At 37.7% G+C, this 17,578-nt stretch overlaps 1 protein-coding gene across 3 annotated transcripts in view; it reads left to right on the forward strand.

The window, feature by feature from the left end:
• PPP2R2C (protein phosphatase 2 regulatory subunit Bgamma) overlaps window positions 1–17,578 on the forward strand; it is a 203,526-nt gene that overhangs the window by 67,899 nt on the left and 118,049 nt on the right. The window contains exon 1 of one of the 3 annotated variants that reach the window (XM_086611490.1): window positions 15,116–15,194. The exons of the other annotated variants lie outside the window; for them this stretch is intronic. Within the exon in view, the coding sequence (XP_086467616.1) occupies window positions 15,128–15,194 (67 nt within the window). The 5' untranslated portion in view covers window positions 15,116–15,127. Of the gene's footprint in view, window positions 1–15,115; window positions 15,195–17,578 lie in introns of those variants that run through there. 3 annotated transcript variants of the gene reach the window in all.

The raw sequence follows: 17,578 nt of genomic DNA on the forward strand, positions 1-17,578 counted from the left end.
AGCCTGGAAAAACCAACATAGATTTAGCCAGAGTGAATTACACTGTCAGCAACACTTGTCACTGTTCAGTACCAGCTACACATTCAAAGTACTCCACAGATATCATTTTCATACCGCATCTGTTAGGCACTTCTAGTACCATCATCTCTATTTTACTTGCCCAACCTGCTTTCTGAAGAAATTATGATCAGGAGTAGGATCAGACCAGGACTTTGTAATTTCTTAATTTACTGTTCCCAGCATTCCCAGAGAGCAGAGACATGTTAATGTTAGCTTGTTACTGCCTCCTCAGAAGACCTACCTCGTCAAGGAAGGGGTTAGTTTAATGACTGGCTGTTAGATCCTCCTAAGAGAGGACTTCAAGGTACTCTGAGCTGCAAGACATGCTTAAAAAGCATGGGGTTAACTTGATTTGGCTCTCCAATTAATGTCATGCCTCCACATGACTATTATTCACCAGTGCCACATGTACCCTGTAAAACGTTACCAAGTGTGACTAAACTGGGCTGCAATCTTCCCCATTTGCAAAGGAATAAATCCCTGACGCTGGAGCGCTGGTTTTGGTGGGTTGCCCTCAGGGACCGATGGCAACCTTGGCTATCTTTGCGTGCACGTATCATCAACAGGTGATCTCCCTCTCCGTAAATAGATAATAACTATATATAATTGCTGTGTAGTGTTACAGGTCCTGGAGAAGTGAATAATATGTATTAACAAAAGAAAAGTACCCTAAAGAATGTTAGCTACATGATAGACAAGCCAAGCTGCTTCCATGACAGTGAGTATGCAGAGCTGCAAAAGAATCTGGTTGTACCAGTCTGGGGCTTTTCTCAGGTGCGACCAGTGCTGAGTGGCACAAAAAGACTGGTTAGTTTCAGCAATTTAGCCTATATGCTGTTTGTTTGCACATATATTATGATATGTAGACTAATATGGACTAGAAACATTATAAATAGGAATGTTTATCGTATATTTAACTATATAATTACTATATGTAAGAACTACATATAAACTTTAAAAATGGAAGTTCAGGTGGTCCATAGTACAGTGTGTGTAGAGATAAAATGCAGGCATAAGATATGATCTATGCAAGCGCTCTCTCTCTGTCAGACTTCTTTGTAATTGAAACTGACAATTCAAAAGCATGAAATAATGTAAAACTAAACAACACTGTGCAGGTAGAGTCAGTGTCATCGTTCACCGCAGGAGCAGTTTATTTAGCATATGCATCATTATAGAAAGAAAACTGTACTTTGCAATATATTTGTTTTCTACGTAGCCCTCAGACACTTCAGCAATGTATCATATATTTAAACAGTGAGTTTAGAGAATAATAGATGTGGTTCTTACATCAGTTTAAAATGTGAAACATGATACAATAATGCTGAATATTTTATAATAGAAAAAGGACTGAGTATCTTTTATTACAGCCATAAAAAGGTAATCAATCATTACTGCATATGTTGTGTTACTGCATCATTACTAGTTTGTTGATCTTTGAGACTTTCATAGTTTATTTCACCCACCTTAGCAAGGCTTTGTATAGAGGAGAACGTGTTGAGATGGTAGGGTATTTGCTGGCTAATATCAGTGCAGTTGTTTTGGCCAGGGAAGGGATGGTAAAGTAGGTAATTATCTCAGAAAATTAGGAAATTATTTTGGTTTTAAATAAGAAAGGGATTTACATGCACTTCTGGCCATACTGAGGCACTTTCTTGATCAACTATTTCTGTAGTTCCTGGGTTAACACTGAACTTGCCTTGAGTAATGAATGTGGTCTGTATTACTGGTTCCTGGTGAAAGTTCCCCAGTTCTTTACCAACAGTAAAAAGCCCACCCAGCAAAGCAGCCACATATACGGTATATTCTCAGGAATGTTTCCTTGCTGATAAACTGTTATACCTGTTATTTTCATTTCTTAAATGCAAATCATGGCAGAATGTATTTTGCCAGGGCAAATACAAGTAATGAAAATGTACATTAAGATACTCAATTCCTAATAAAATCTTTCAGCACAACACATCATGCAGTTCAGTGAATTTTGCAAATTATTAATAAGACAGGGATTTGGGGTCTGTATTGTTAAATATAGCAGTGCTTTTCCTTTCATACTTTCATACTGATTCATCTGTTTGAAAAAGAAAAGAACAAGATGGAAACATCTATGTGTAGTATAATGACATTTGTGTGTGTTTTACTCAGGAAGAGTACAGAAGAAGGTAAAGGACTACTGAGAGTTGGTTTATTATCCTCTATTTCCAGTTCAACTCAAGTCTGAATTAGAAATTAATTGTCACCTTAATTCTTCCCATGTATAGTGCTTTTCTTGTTCATGTGACCCAGGCAATGCAGGTAGTTGATGACTGTGCAAAGTAACACTTTGCCTAAATCCCTCGTTAATGCTGCCCTGTGATACTACTGATTGTGTTAGAGCCGTAGAATGCTCTGCCTGTTGGGCCAGTTCCTAGTGAAAAATAAGGATCATCAGAGTTCAGTTTAAAAAAATGGTTGCTTATCTCCTTCTCTTTGTTTTTGTGGATCCATATTATTTATCCCTAATCTAAGATGTTAAATGAGTATTTCAAATAGAATAGAAGTAGTTCTCAAACAGTGAGCTGGTTACCAGTATTCAATAATTTATTTCTAAACTTTTGGCCAGTCAATGAAACCTCATGTCCTATTAACTTTGAGAGGTTTCAGTTTATGATAGGACTTGGCACGAGGTCTTTAATAAATCTTTCAAGGATTTTCAAATTTATAGCTGTAAATCAGACTATTTCTGTCATTATTCAATAAATAATTTCAGATAGAATGTATTTTCTTCTATATTGTAATATGGTAAAAGAAAAATGCATTTAATAAATTCAATAATAATAGATTAGTAAAATTCAACAAATAGGCACAGCAGACTGGTAAATGCAGGGCAAAATTGGCTGCCAAAGTAGCACAAAAGACTCTTGTCGTGGTACATGTTAATTTTGACACCCTGCTTGATTTAGTGTCTTTTATTTCTGCATGCAGATCTGGGATATGGGAATAACCAGTACAAGATGCAGTCAGCTGTGTATTCTGTAGTCTTCTTTTGAATGGAAGATTTAGGTCAAGTATGTTCTCTTTAATCAGCAGTGAAGCTCAAAGCAGGATTCACATATGCAGTGTCTTTGAAATAGGTAGCTGTGAATTACTGCGTATCTTACAGAAATTCCTAAAACATCTGATGCTAAGAGTCAAGTAATGGTCATACGGATGGTTGTGCTTCTCGTTGCTTGGGTGCAATGTGGATGTGATTTCATGCATGTTGGATGCACTCGTGCTTTTGCGGGTGTTACACTCTCAGAAGCCTTGGGGGTGACTGCCAGTGCGTGTTTTCTGGTGTGTCCGTATTCCTTCCAGTTGCTGTGCTTGAAATGTGAATCGAGAAGTGTCGGTATGGTTATGTAGAAGTTTCAGCATTGGGAGATGGGACAGTAGGAGCTTGTATGTAGGGCACTCTCTCTTTCAAGTCCCAAATGATTCAGAGATTATTTTGGTTTATGTATGTCAGTGTTTGCCAAACGAGGAAGTGAGACTTGGTCTGCAAGGGGAGCGAGGCTTTCCTTATACCATGAGTATGGCAAGTGTCCTTGCATTTCTGATTTTCCCCTCTTGTGGTCATGAGCTGCAGTTTCTCAGAGAAATTGATTGCTTGGACATGGATTTTGTTTCCCGGGGTTAGGTATGTACTTAATTGATGGATTCAGCTTTTCTATACGGAAAACAGGTCGTACAGAGTAGAGGCCTGTTGTGAGACTGTGGAAATGTTACAAAGTTGCTAGATTAAAAGCAGATAATAAATTGCATCTGATAGCAGTAAGAATATTGCAAATCAGCCACTTGTATTAAAACTTTAAGATTTACTACTTAAAAGAATTTACACTACGTCCGAGTGAAGATTTTTGGTTGCTTAAACTTTGAACTGCCCTGCAGAAATCAGCGCAGAATATGGTTTTTACAGAGTACAAACAAACAATTGTTTGTTGCATTGATCTTTCCCGGTTTCTTGGTTAGGTTGAAATACTGAGAATGTTGCTTTTACTTTTTCATAGCTTCAAATTAGTTTCAAGGTATTTAAATTTGGGACTTAGTTTGAAACTGCGTGTGGATGCAGTTACTGGCAGCAAATAGTCCGTTTTTCAGAGGAAGCTGCAGCCCAGGTTGCCTACCCTTCCTTCTCCGCTGCTGCTGGAGCCTCTCCCATCACAGGGGGAGTATCAGCAGAGAGGAGACCAGAGGGCAAGAGGCACTGGTTAGCTCACCAACCTAAGAGTCCAGCTTCTTCAGAAAACGCTAGCAAACTTGACTTGTTTTTAAATTTGTCCTTTGCTAGCAGAGAGGGAAACACCACACCTGCCTGCTCCTGGGGGCGCAGGTTGCTGTGAGCAGTGCTGAATTCTGCAGGTGCAAAGTAGTTGCCACATGTCATCAGCATCCCATTGTTGCTCCATGCAAACTGTTAAATGTGCGCCAGAAATGCTAATGTTTCGGTCAGTGTTATGAAGACTTACATAGTAGTGATGGTTACTCTAATGCTGCTTCAAAACCATCTTTTCTAAGGTGTTTGTAATAGTTATGTGCAGTAGAAGGAAGGGGGAAAATATGAGCTATAAGAGTATTGGAAAAATGCTTGACAGTTATCCTGGATGAACCTGGGAAATGGTAGTAATGTTAAAAAAAGCAAGCAGAAAAAAGCGTTGATGCTTCTGTGCTATAAATAATTACTAACAAAGATGATTGCCAGTGTAGAGAACTGTTTGCAGAGGGATTCATTTCTGATTGTTAAGTGTAAGTATATTTAGATAGAAAACGATTTTTACTCCTGACAGCTAAGAAGTTGGTGTAAATTGGAGGAATTAGCAATTCGGACTCCACAGAGCAAACATCAGCCTGGTTATTACAGATGAGACTTGATAGATGTAATTATATTGAGGTTAGCACAGGCAGCTATTCCTTTATTTTACATTTTAATGACTGAATTCAGTTGTTATGGCTGGCATATTATTGTTAGTGATTGAATTTACACAGTTTTCTTTAAAAAATATCCAGTTTGGCAGAATCTCTTTTCCTGAAATGTTGCAAATATTTCTAAGCTCTTAATGTCCCTCTTCCTAAGTCACTTCTTATCCAGAAATCTCCATTCGTAATTTTTTTGTGTGCATATGAGCATATGTATTTGTGGATCTTTATTGTCCAAGACTGTAATGCATCCAGTAACTCCAAACATTTTTTAAATTTTCAGGCTAAATAGAAAACCTTACCTGAATTTTGCCAAGATTTGAAATGTAAATGTCTATGTTAAAAATGCTTTAACTTCAGAGCTACCACTAATCATTTTGACTGGCTTTAAGTCTGATTTTCTAATGTATTCATCTGTTGGCTACAATTTCTAAAATGTTGTTTAATTCTGCAGCTTGACAGATTTAGAATAACTTAGGAGCACATACCAGTTCTGCCGTTTTACATTCTTTGAAAGATCTGCATCACAGGTTAATGGGGTCAGTATTTGAATTAACAAGTTGTTAACTGAGGATGCCTAAAATACATGCTCTATCACAATAATGGAATTCAAATAATTGAGCTTGAGGAGGAATAAAGGAACTGATCGGAGTCTGCTTTCAAAACTGAACAATGGAAGTGCTCCTGTTTTTTTGCCTTCTGCAGTTTTGCACTGCAATCTAGAAACCGTGAATCTAAAATTTGAGGTTTTATTGTGTAAGTGAAACCCTGTAGGAGTTTGCAAGGTAAGAGCTATTAGTTAAATCGTGCTAATACCTGCATCTGAAATAAATAAAAAGTAGCGAGGTAAGATTTGACTACATATGACAACAAAAGATACCTAAACATTTTAACAAGGACCTGCCATCATGAGTGGAACATGCTGCTAGAGAAGGTGCAACGCAGTTCTAACAAACTTGAGCACAGTTTTTTCACCTAAAAGTAATACCTCCACCAGTTTACTCGTTCCAGACAAGGAATTTGAGGAAGTCTTGTGCTTTAGCTTGTAGAACAGTCACTGTTTTTTCTGTTCCTTGTTCTGTGGCCTACTGAGAAACCTTCTGCTGGAGCACATGAAGATTTTTCGCTGTTTTCAGTGTAGTCTTCAAAGGCTGCTTCTACTGATGAACAGAGTTTATTGACGGAGTGCAATAGTAGCACGTAGGGCAGAAACAGAGATGAAGCAAAGCATCTGTTCATCCTAATAGCTCTTAAAAGCAATAACCCAACAGTTCCCTGAAGCTTTTATCCAATTCAGAATCCCCAGAGCTCCTTTTTTCAACTCTGGGGCTACCCAGGTCATGATCCATTTCTTCTTTTGAAGCTAGCAGCTTTAAAAACTGTCCACTCTTGATGTCGTGTTTCTGTAAAAACAGACGGGACAGTTTGTTCCTGCAGTTCTGTGAGAGTGTCTCAGTGAAGGTGTCTGGCCTCTTCCTCTATGCGTTCTTCCTCTGTATAAGAAGAGGGGAAAGAAAATTATTTCGAAAGTTTTATTAGCTTATGTTGCAGTGAGGAGAGACTTTCTGCATTGCAGACAAACTAAATGCAGAAGTTAATATTAAAACAGAAGTGCTTTGGAAGTGCAGTAAATACTGCATGGATAAGCATGCTCCACTTGCTGCTCCTTTTCCTTCTTGGAGTGTATCGTGGTGGTGGTGAGCATGCCAGCCTCTCAATGGACCCCTGAATTACTGCTGCTACCAGCCTGTTGTGTAACAACATTGGAGACATACCAACTACATTTTTTTGCCCTTAGTACTACTTCTAAAGATTAAGTTTTTAATGAAGCTACAAAAAAGCAGAGTTCAATAATGAGCTCTGTGCTGCCATGGTTGGTGTTTTAGCAGCATCCAAGCTTACTAGGGTCTTCAGCTAATTTAAAGCTATCTAGGTCTCTCTGTACCCTATATCATCATCCCAAATTTATTTCTTCTCACTGTTTCTAGTTGAGGTGAATTTCATCATACCAGTGTTTTTGGAAAGTTTCAGTTTACCATCATAAATATTCATGCCTATAGCATATATTTACCACAGTAAATGTCATATAAGACCTGAGCTTTAGTTTCTCTGTGTTTAATGTGTTTTAACTCACAGATAGCTGGTGTTTTCCAAAATCTGAATCTCAGATCCATTAATGTACCACAGTTGAAGAAGAGGAAGAAGGATATGTTGATCAGTTCTTATAGTTCAAAATTTGGGCGGAATCTAAAATTCATCTGTTCTTCTACATGTCTGACGTACGGTCAAGAGTGGAAATTATGCAAGGGGGTATGGATATTTCGGGACTAAATATTTCACAAGAATAGTTTACATTTTCCCCTGGTTCACACAGCCTTCTACCCAGACAACAGATACTTTCTGAAACATAATGGTCTGCCTTCCAGTCCCCTTTCATGTGCTTCTGATATGTGTCTTCATGCTGCTAAAGTTCCTTTGATCTCCTTTTGGCCACTTTCCAGACCATCTTTTAATTCCTTTTGTGAAATTTCCATACCAACTTTAATTCCTGCCAGAAGGCAACTGTTCCATCTCTGTTCAAGCAGGGCCCCAAAGCTTTAAATTTTCAACATCTCTCTCTCTGGAAGTAATGCTCCCTGCTCAGACTTTGTCAGGAATATAGATTCAAGCAGTGCTAGGGAGAGAAATAAGGAGCCAGAAATACAGTCACTTGACTACAATTGTTCTCTTGCCATTTGCTGCTTTGACTTGTTTGTGGCAATACGTGGCTTCTATCTGCAGTACTTGCTACTCTTCAAGCTCCAGAAATCTTTATTAAAAAAAAGAAATCCAGTCAAAGCCATAACTCATTTGGTGCTCTTTGCCAAACTCTTTCTGCTCTCTGTACTTATGTCCATTAAATCTTGTGAGTGCAAGACCTGGGATTGCCACCTTGTGCCATTCTTTTACTGTCATTTTACTGTCAAAGGGCACACGTGACTCAAAATCATCTTGGACTTGGAGTGATTGATTAATCTGTATATGAGCCTCAGCTGCAAGGGGAGGGTCTTTTTGAAATTGCAAAAGTCCCTACTTCTACACTATTCTACTGAAAAGGAGTTTCTGACTTTGGAAGGAGGCCTGAGAGGCTTCTTGGGTAAGGTCTTACTTAAATAGGTTGGTGTCAACAGACTTGTCTGAAGAGCAAGGTCAGGATTTTACCTTATTATCATAAGGGAGAAGCTAGTGGTGTTTCCTTTTTTGAGTTTACCACTCTACTATAGAACTAGGAGTGACTGGAAAGAATTGAATTTGTGTGAAGAATTTTTTTTTTTAATTCAGTTGTATTTTTTCTTCTCTGGTAGGTTTTTAAACTGAAATGCACTGCTTGCTTTTGTTAGGACGCTAAGATTCGTGTTTCTATCAAAGAGCAACAGTTTCCTCTTCAAAATCCTGACAGGTAGTTACAGCCCTTACGTAATTGTGATTTCGTATCCAATGAAGTCTATTAAGAACCTGTCACTGGCTCCAGTGGGATTGGATCAGGGTGCATGGTTTTGCATAGCTGTACTCTATGTACATATTTTAAGTCCATATAAATATGTCTGTATATGCAAACCACATACTTTGTGCTTTGACAGGCCGGATTTTAATCTCTACATCTCTTTTTTCTAATGGCTTTATACAGTAGCCTTAAATACTTTCATCTTCAGTACTACATTATATATGTTATGCAGATGTAGTATATAACCCTTCATAACTGCAAGAGTTTTTTTTGAAGACTCAGAGCAAGTATGGATAAAGTATTGCTTACTGAAAACCTTTTTGGGAATCTCAGTGTGTCAATTTTTCAGAGATTCAATAAATACCTTACTGGTTTTGCTCTTTAGGACGAAAATAGGTGAAAGTGGAAATTTGGCTTAACTTCAGTATATTCAGAAATCTTAGATTCTACAAAGCTTAGATTTTTTTACATACTGTCAGGAAACGTAAGTATATCCTGCAGTTTCACCAGAAAATCCTGGAAGCTGAAATTATATGGATTTGTTAAAGGTGTACGTTAATTTTCTTGCGGTTTACTGCATTCCTGTTCACTAGCAAACTGTATATTTAGCTTATTAAGAATTTATTCTTTAACCAAAAGAACAGATTTTCCATTGTTGCTATAACCATTTAGAATTATAATTTCGGAATTTTTTTTGTGTAAGGGGTTAGGAAATCTACTTGGAAATTCTCATGCATAATACCATTTGTTAAATTTAAGGTACTGTTAAAATTATCCTGTTCTATAGTGTGACCTTAATACTGTCTTTGCAAGTTTCCTTAGGAGCTTTATGTAATCAAATTTGTAATAACCCGGGTACAAACTCATTTCTTTTGCTTTAACCTTTTTGTCTCCTCCTTCTATATAGTTTACCCTTGCTGCATATTGTGTTCTTTTAAGAACTTTTATGTCTTTCCTTGAAGCAAAGCTACTGTCCAGATTTTCTCTTTGAGGTAATATTTATAGCTTTCTGAAATGTAAAGTAATTGTAGTTCAGGTTTTAATTGTATGTCTTCTTCTTTTCAAGAATATAGTGCCTGGACGTGTTATCAGTTTGTTTTTTAAAGGGCTGATAAATGTGTCTCAGTTATAATAATTTATGTTGCAATAGAATTCAAATTAATGCTAACCAGAAGATCTTTCAATGGATGAGTAGCACGAAAGGTATAATTAAATCTCTCTGAAAAAAATAATGATATTTCATGAATGTCAGTAACATAGTTTCAGCCCTTAAATAAATTTCTTTGTTACAGGTATTTTTCAGGGTTATCTCTACCAGAACTTTAAAAAGCATACATGTCTTAAGGGAACATTAATTCTTCCCCTTGATATGCCCATTTGGGTGCTTTTGGATTTGTGCTTATTTGTTCAGTTCTTATTGTCTCCCTAAATTATGATTTTACAGCTTCCAGAACATTCATATGGTGGTAGTATCATAATGACACAGTGGGGGTTTTTTGAGCTGTGTGCAGAACATTTAGGTAAATACTTAATCTTAAACCAATGAGGAGCCTCCCTGTGGTCGGTGATTACTGTTAAGAGCATTCCAGAGTGCTTTGATTGAGGCATTACCTCAAAGATTAACCCACTATCAAAGAATAGACTATGACTGAAGAATTAGCGCAGTTGCATTGTTGGGAAGAAAGATTGTGTGACAAATGCAGAGTTAGTCACTTCAATTAACCAGTCTTCAAAATTGTGGTGAACTTTATCATAACCGTTTTCAGTTACTTGTGGGAGAGAGTATCAATTTCTTGTGGTCAAATCTAGCAAGCTGTAGCAAAGACATGCATTGCCTTTTCTAGCTCTGGGTCCCTGAAGCATGTTTCTTGGTGCAAATGCTGTGTCTTTGAGCTTTGTTTGGGTTGTTAGTAACAGAGTGGGGCACAGTGATCCAGCCCTTTGGAACAGGTGTTTGCTTAACTGTGTTGGTGTAGTATCTCACATTGCATTGGATATTCAAAGCTTTTTAGTTCTTCTCTCTGGAACTATCACAGCAGACAAGCAAGGAGTGGAGGCTTAGCAAAGAGATTTTGTTCTACAGAACACCAGGGAGTTTCATGTCTTATAAAAGTGATGTTTTGTGGAAGTATAGAAATGGTGTATGTGGGACAGGGCCCCTGCAAGTCTGTAGTCCCGTTTCCCACAGGAAGCATGGTCTTGCCAAAACTATAAATCATATCAGCTGTGGATTTGTGTAGCTGAAGTCTTGAAACACCTTCAAGGATGGAGATGCTGCAACCTCTTTGCATAACCTTTCTAGTTCTGCACTACCCTCCTAGAGAAATAGCCTTTCCAGGTAAGCAGTCTGAACCTGCCAAGCTGCTGCTCAGTTGCTTTTGACCTTAAAACATCATGCACCACTACCAAGAAGTGTTTGGCTCCATTGTCTCTGTAATCCCTGTCAAGTAGTCGTAAGCTGCTATTAAATTGCCCTTAGCCTTCTCTTCAGCAGGTTAAACAAGTCCAGCTCCCTCAGTCTCTGCAAATGCCCTAAGCACCTGGCCAACTTGGTAGGTGCTTAGAACTTTGCTGGATTTTGTCCAATTTTTCCACTTCAGCTGGGCGAGATAAGAAGCCAGACACAGTGTTTGAAGTGTAGACTCATCAGTGATGAGCAGAGAGTGATTTCCCTCTTTCTGCTGACCACGTTCTTCCTAGTGTTAGCCCAGCATGTGGTCTGCTGATGTGAGCCCGCTGCTGGCTTATATTCAGCCTAGCATCCAGGATGATCCCTGGTCCTTTCCAGCCAGGCTGCTATTTCGCCAGTTGCTTTTCAGCCAGATGTGCGGAGCTCTTCTGCCCTAAGTGCAGAATTTTGCACTTCCACTTGTTGAACTTCCTGAAGTTTCTCAGGGTCCGTCTAGATTCTCATAGAGGGCATTTTTTGTTGTTGTTGCTTTACAGCCATTTCTTGTCTCCCCTTAGTTTGTAACTGAAAGGTGAAGCACTGAGTTTGTGTTGTTAGTTATATTACTATGGATGTTTTCAGTTTTGTAATGTCTTATAGTCCACAGTGCACAGTGAATATACGCTAAACTTGGATGGCACCAAAGTAAATTTTCTGTTATGTTTTTTTTTTTCATGAATCAGTGTAAGTTTTTGGCTACCTCCATCTGACAAGATTGTTTGAAATATACCAAAGAGCCTTAGACATTTCTGCTTCATGAAAGACTCGTTGATTCTTTTCTTAGTGAGAAAGATGGCATTTTTATCTAATACCTCAAATAGCAACAGTGGGAATTGCATTTAGCGTGCAGTGAACTTGAAAGAAATCAATATTCTTTTTAGCTTGTGTAAAAAAAAAAAAATAAAAATCATAGGTTCTTAGCAAAGCCATAGCATATAGTTTATTGAAACTGTCATTATTCCTTTTTCTTTGGAGACTATCCATTAAAGTTTAGGTACTAGTAATGTCATTTCTGGATGCTGGAACGTAAGTATGGGTTCCCTAGCAGTGATGACTAATGTGATTCAGCTGTAGGTACAAATTATCAGGCTCATTTTAATTCACCAGCTATACATTGGCTGGGGACACCCAGGTGGAATGAGACTACAGTCCACAGTGGTACTGTCCTTGCACACGTGCAGGAAACAAGAAAGGTTATGTTCAAGCACCATCTGAATATTGTCACTGGGTGAAGAATGGAGATGAGGAATCCGCTGCTGCAGCCATAGATGCGTGGATTCAGCTATCTAAAGGTCGACACTATGGACTTACCATTTGTCTTTCCAGTCATGGGGACTGAAAGGTAGGTTTTCTTCATTTCTCAAAGGGAAAACAAACTGTAGAAAACCCAGCGATTTCTATAGAACTCACAGGAAAATGAGGTGAGATCTACCTCACTCTTTGGTGGATCTGAGGACTAAGTCCAGGAGCTATATTACAGTCCTTATGTACACAATAGATTCTATCCATTATTTAAACAAGGAAGAATAGGGAGTATTCTAGCTTCAGTATGGTGACAGGATGTGTGTTCATCCTGAAAATAGCATGTGCTTTCTGTCGTGGAAGAGCTTTCTGTTTGAATTGGACTAATCTCTGGAACATGTATCTTTCTCCTGTGGCAAAATTGTTTTCTTTTTTGTTCCATGAACTACTCTCCCAGATAGTGAAAGTGATCCTACCTTTTAGAAATATCCTGTAAGGTTAAAGTGCCTCTTGAAGTGCTTGGGATACGTAGGTCATCATAGACTGCAGGGGAGATTTAAGAACAATAGTTAACTTGTGCAGAGAGAATCAGGAGGATGTAAGCAAAGGAAAGGCTCTTTGAAACACTTAATGCATAAGGTGCTTGTTTTTAAATGCTTAAGACTTGTTTTTGAAACAAATGTAGGTTACCCTCAAAGTGTGAAATACTTGGCATTTGATGTTTTTATAGATTACTAAAGGAAACAAACGAAAATCCACACTGTGACTGTTTGGGCTCTTGCTTTCACTTGTAGCTTTTTTTTTCTTCTGGTTTTAGCTTTTACCAGTTTGCATTTGAGGGAGGGTAAACGCATTAACAGTTGTGGTTTTGGGTGAAACCTGTTTGCACTAATTCCAGTCCTTCAAAGGATGATTAGAAACTATCCCCAAACATTTCAGTTGTTGATTTCTTTTCTCTATCTGGAGAGAAAAGTAACAGTGATATATGTGCATTGTTATTGTAATATCTAGATGATCTGTGTATCATGGTCATTTTAGGGCAGCTTTTTGGTGACTCTGAGAGGAGTTTAGGCAGTATGTAAAGTCATCAGGGTTCCATGACGACTTTGTTTCTTTCTGATACTCTTAGTCTTTGTCACATAAAGAAAAGGAACAGATTTACTGAAATTCCTGTTAGTGATGAGGATAATCACTGCCTTAGAAAGTGAACAGAACATCTGTAGTGCTCAGGACAGAATTAATCATTGTCCTATTTTTTTGAGCCAACCTACTGTATCTTATTTTATATTTAAATACTGGATTTATTAAATATGGTATTATATATGTGACCAATTGTTTTTTTTTTCTCTTGGATATACCTCTTCCAAATATCTTGGCCAAAATCTGTTTATAATCATAGCCCATGGACAGCCATAATCATAGTCCAAGGTAGTAGATATTCAGAGAGACAAACTGATTTGTTGCTTTGAAGTGGTTAGTATGTTGGAAACTAGGAACTTTGTGGAGAGAAAAGCAGTACACACTGGCAAATAAAAACATAAAAATAAAAATTAAAAAAATCTGGCATCTTTGTTCAGGCAGTGATGCATAAGTCTGTTTTGCCCAAATAAGTGAACAAGTCTATTTACACCTACATTTACTCTTCAGCATACACCTAGCAGCAAGATTAAACTTAAGTAATTGATACAATAGAAGTTGGGTTTGTTTTGGATTTTTTTCCCTAATAGAGTTCCTTTGCCATATTTTTATAATGATTGTTTTCTTGGCCTGCTTTCTGTGCTTTTCAGCAGTTCTGGTTTATATATAAACCTCACATATGTGCACTTTGTCATGTCACTCAATTCCCTTGCAAGATTAACATTGCCGTTGACCAAAGTTAAGCAAAGGCAATGAAGGCTGATACGTTTCCAATTAATTACTGGAAATCATTCCTACCTGTGAACATCAGTATTCGGTGCACACTCCTGCCAGAAGGAAATGATTGGTCATTAGTTTCCAATTCTCTGTGTCTAAACTTGATATTTCCTCCAACAAAAAATGTCATGGTACTCCTGAAAGATACAGAGATCACTCTTGGAAGCAGACACACTTGTTTTAGTAAAGCTTTAGAGAATTTTTTTTGAAATTGTAAAACGTCACATTCATCACCACACTCAAAAGAATGATTTATTCATGCATTTCGGATAGAGGATTTTTGGTCTCTCTCTCTCCCTAATGCACTGCACTTTGGTGTATACAAATCATTTGTACATGTCACACTAAAAACTAGTGGCTGGAAACTGTTGTCCTAGCTGGAAACCATGAGGATAGTGGAAAGTTTCATTTTTTCCTTTAAAAGTTGTCTTTGTTAGGAGCGATTGTTGTGTTAACCCTATTTAGATTAATGTGGAAGTAAAATAAAATGCCTCTATGGAATGGGTGGGACAGGAGAAGCAAAAGAACTGCTTCTCTGTTAGATAGTTCATAGGGTAATGGTTTCCGTAAAGAAAACGTGTAAAGAGCAGACTAAGAAACTTTCCATTTTGAAAGGGAGGTAGAAGGGAGAGAGTTACCCAATGGCAAATACTTGTTCACATCAGAGTTGAGAGATTAATTTAAACATTATGTCCTTATTTATTTTATTTAGGCTGTCTAGTTAAGTTGATTCTCAGTGGCCATATCCTAGCTTGCTATACAGGTAACCGGCAGGAGCATCATCAACTCAGAAACCAAAGAATCCAGCTTGCTGGTTGGGCAGACAAATGGAGACAAATGGAGCTCCACAGAAGGTGTGAAAGTAACCCAAATACTTCAACAGAAAATGGAGATTCTTCACCACACCCGAAAATGTACTTGCTTGAAGCAGGCATTGTCAAATTAATTTCTTTTTCCTTCACTTGTAATGTGGAAGGTGCTGACTGACAGCCCTGGAAATTAAGTCCTCTATTTCTCCACAGGACAGTATAGCAAGGGCAGCAGCAATGCAAGCTTCCCCACATTGTCCTGCCAATGTTCCTCAGCCCAGTTCTGAAGAGGTCACTTCTGGAGGTGAGTGGGTGGAAGAGTCTCTGTCCATGCAGCTATTGCTGCCAGGCAGTGGTTCTTGAAGGACAGGCTGTTGGACGGAGGCTGCCCCCTTGTCTTGAATGAACCACCAATCTTTAACAAAAAAATCACTGTATGTATTGTAAAGCAGTGTGGGCTGGATTCATGGAGGCTGCATTATTCTGCTTGACTGCTGTCACTCTTTGGTATTTCTTTGTGGTTGGATGGCACCTTTGCATTTTTTTCTTTTTGCACTGTTTTGTTTTCAGAGACTTTGTCGATGCTTTATGTACACGTCTATGAAGTAGCATGCGGATAGCTGAATGCAGTCTGGTTGTAAATGTGATACAGAGAAGTGGTCACTGGTGGCAGCCATGTGTGCAAGAGGAGCTTTAGAACACGAGACTAGGAGGCATGCTTTGAAATGCACGAAAAATTGATAAGGAAGTGACTGTTGGTTTCCGGTATCTAAATGAACTATTAGGTTTCTGTTGTAAAGCTGTATCTTAACACTTTCTCTTTTCATAATTACTATGTAATTTAGATATTAACACCAATTAAGCTGGTAAACTAATGTTCTTTTTTAGATTATTTTACAATTAATGAAATCTTCCTATCGAAAGTTAGATACGCAACATTCTACACTATATGAAAGTAATGGGTATGTATTGCAGTTACAGTAGATAGTTGTCATGTAAACCAGAAGATATGTGATACATTATGTGAGAGGAATTAATATGACTGATGCAAGTTTTCAGAACAAAAGTAATGAGTGCTCACAAGTTTGGCAAATCAGTTCTCATGTACGTTCCTGGATTTCTTTAAGTACTACATAATTCAAATGCAAGGAGGAGTATTCTGTTTTCATCTCTTAAATATAGAAATACAATTGAGAAAATGGAAACAAGAGCTTAGCAAGACAGTTAGGTCATGGTGAATTACTTTTGTATCTTCAGATGCTGCATGAAGGTTTTGCAATGACTGATCATCATTTGTAGTTGAGGCCCATAAGGCTGTTTAACTCTGCTTCTATGGCTGTTTGTAAAGAGGTATGATAACAAGACAATGTAGTGCAATTCAATAATTTTAGACATTTAGCATTATTCCTGACTGTTTCCACAAAATCTAGAATAAGAAGAGTTCATTTTCCTGACCAGAATAGACTTCCTGGAGGGAATTCTTGTCTTTTTTTTTTTTCTTTACATTCAAGGATATGAATCAGAATAGTATTAATCCCATATACAGCTAAAACAGGTCCTGACTTTTTTTTTTTTTTTTGTCAGGATAGCAAGGGATACAGGATTTGGCTCATAATTAAAATGAGTGATAGAGACCTGTTGGAAAATAATTTGGGACTGATCCATAAACTCATTTAAAGTGAAGAACAGCTTGAGGATCCTTATTATGACAATATGTGGCATTAGATAGTATAATAATAGGCATATTTGCTAATAAGTAACCTTACTTAACATTTGTATGGTGCCAACAAATCCTGTGGATTTGATTTTCGGCTCTTTTGAATGGAGTGCAGGTTGCTAACCTCTTACTGTTGCTGACAAAGCTGTAGAGAGGTCCAGAGTTGGCCTCCCACACACCTGTGTGAACTGAGTCCAGAATTTCAGCTCAAACCTACCCCTGTGCCATGTAAATCTTTGAAGATAATTATATATCTTATCACAATTAAACCTTTCTTATAATAGGCTTTATTTTAAATTCAAATACAAAAATACAATTAAATCATTGTCAGTACAAACATAAAAGAATGGTCAAAGAGACCATTTCCTTCACACTGTATTTTATTCGTACGGCATTCATTTTTCTCTCTGTGTATGCTTTCTGTGAATTCCAATTAATATAGAGTCTGATTTTTCTACATAGTTACATTGAATAATGGTGATCTAAAGGAGAATACTTATAAAACAAGGTATTACCCAGAGCATCCTAGAGCAAGATAATCCTTATAACCTTGATCCTGGAGTTTTAACTTGTGTAAGTAATTCTGTTGATTCCACTGTAACTGGTCACATGAGAAAAGACTTCAGCATTAGGTTCAGTTATAGATCCCTATCTTAAAAAGCTTCTGTTTTATCACCCTTTCTCTACCTCCAGTTATATCCTAGTGATTGTATAGCTTCGCTCGTTGTGTCCAAGGACTGGGAGCAGAGGAAAGTTAAACTAGTCCTTGGAGAGGGTATATAAATATCTTTCCTGAATTACAGTGAATTGGTTTGAGGCTTCACGCTCAATTCACAAACTATTTTTTCTCACCAACTACTAGATAAGAGAAGAGTTTAAGGGACAAATCCAGAATTTTAGGTCAAGTGTCAGAAGCAGAGGTTGCAAACAAGGAATAAGCAACTCTTTTCGTTCACATTTAATAAGGTGTG

This window comes from Tauraco erythrolophus, chromosome 5, assembly GCF_009769465.1.
Source record: "Tauraco erythrolophus isolate bTauEry1 chromosome 5, bTauEry1.pri, whole genome shotgun sequence".
NCBI classification, from domain to species: domain Eukaryota; kingdom Metazoa; phylum Chordata; class Aves; order Musophagiformes; family Musophagidae; genus Tauraco; species Tauraco erythrolophus.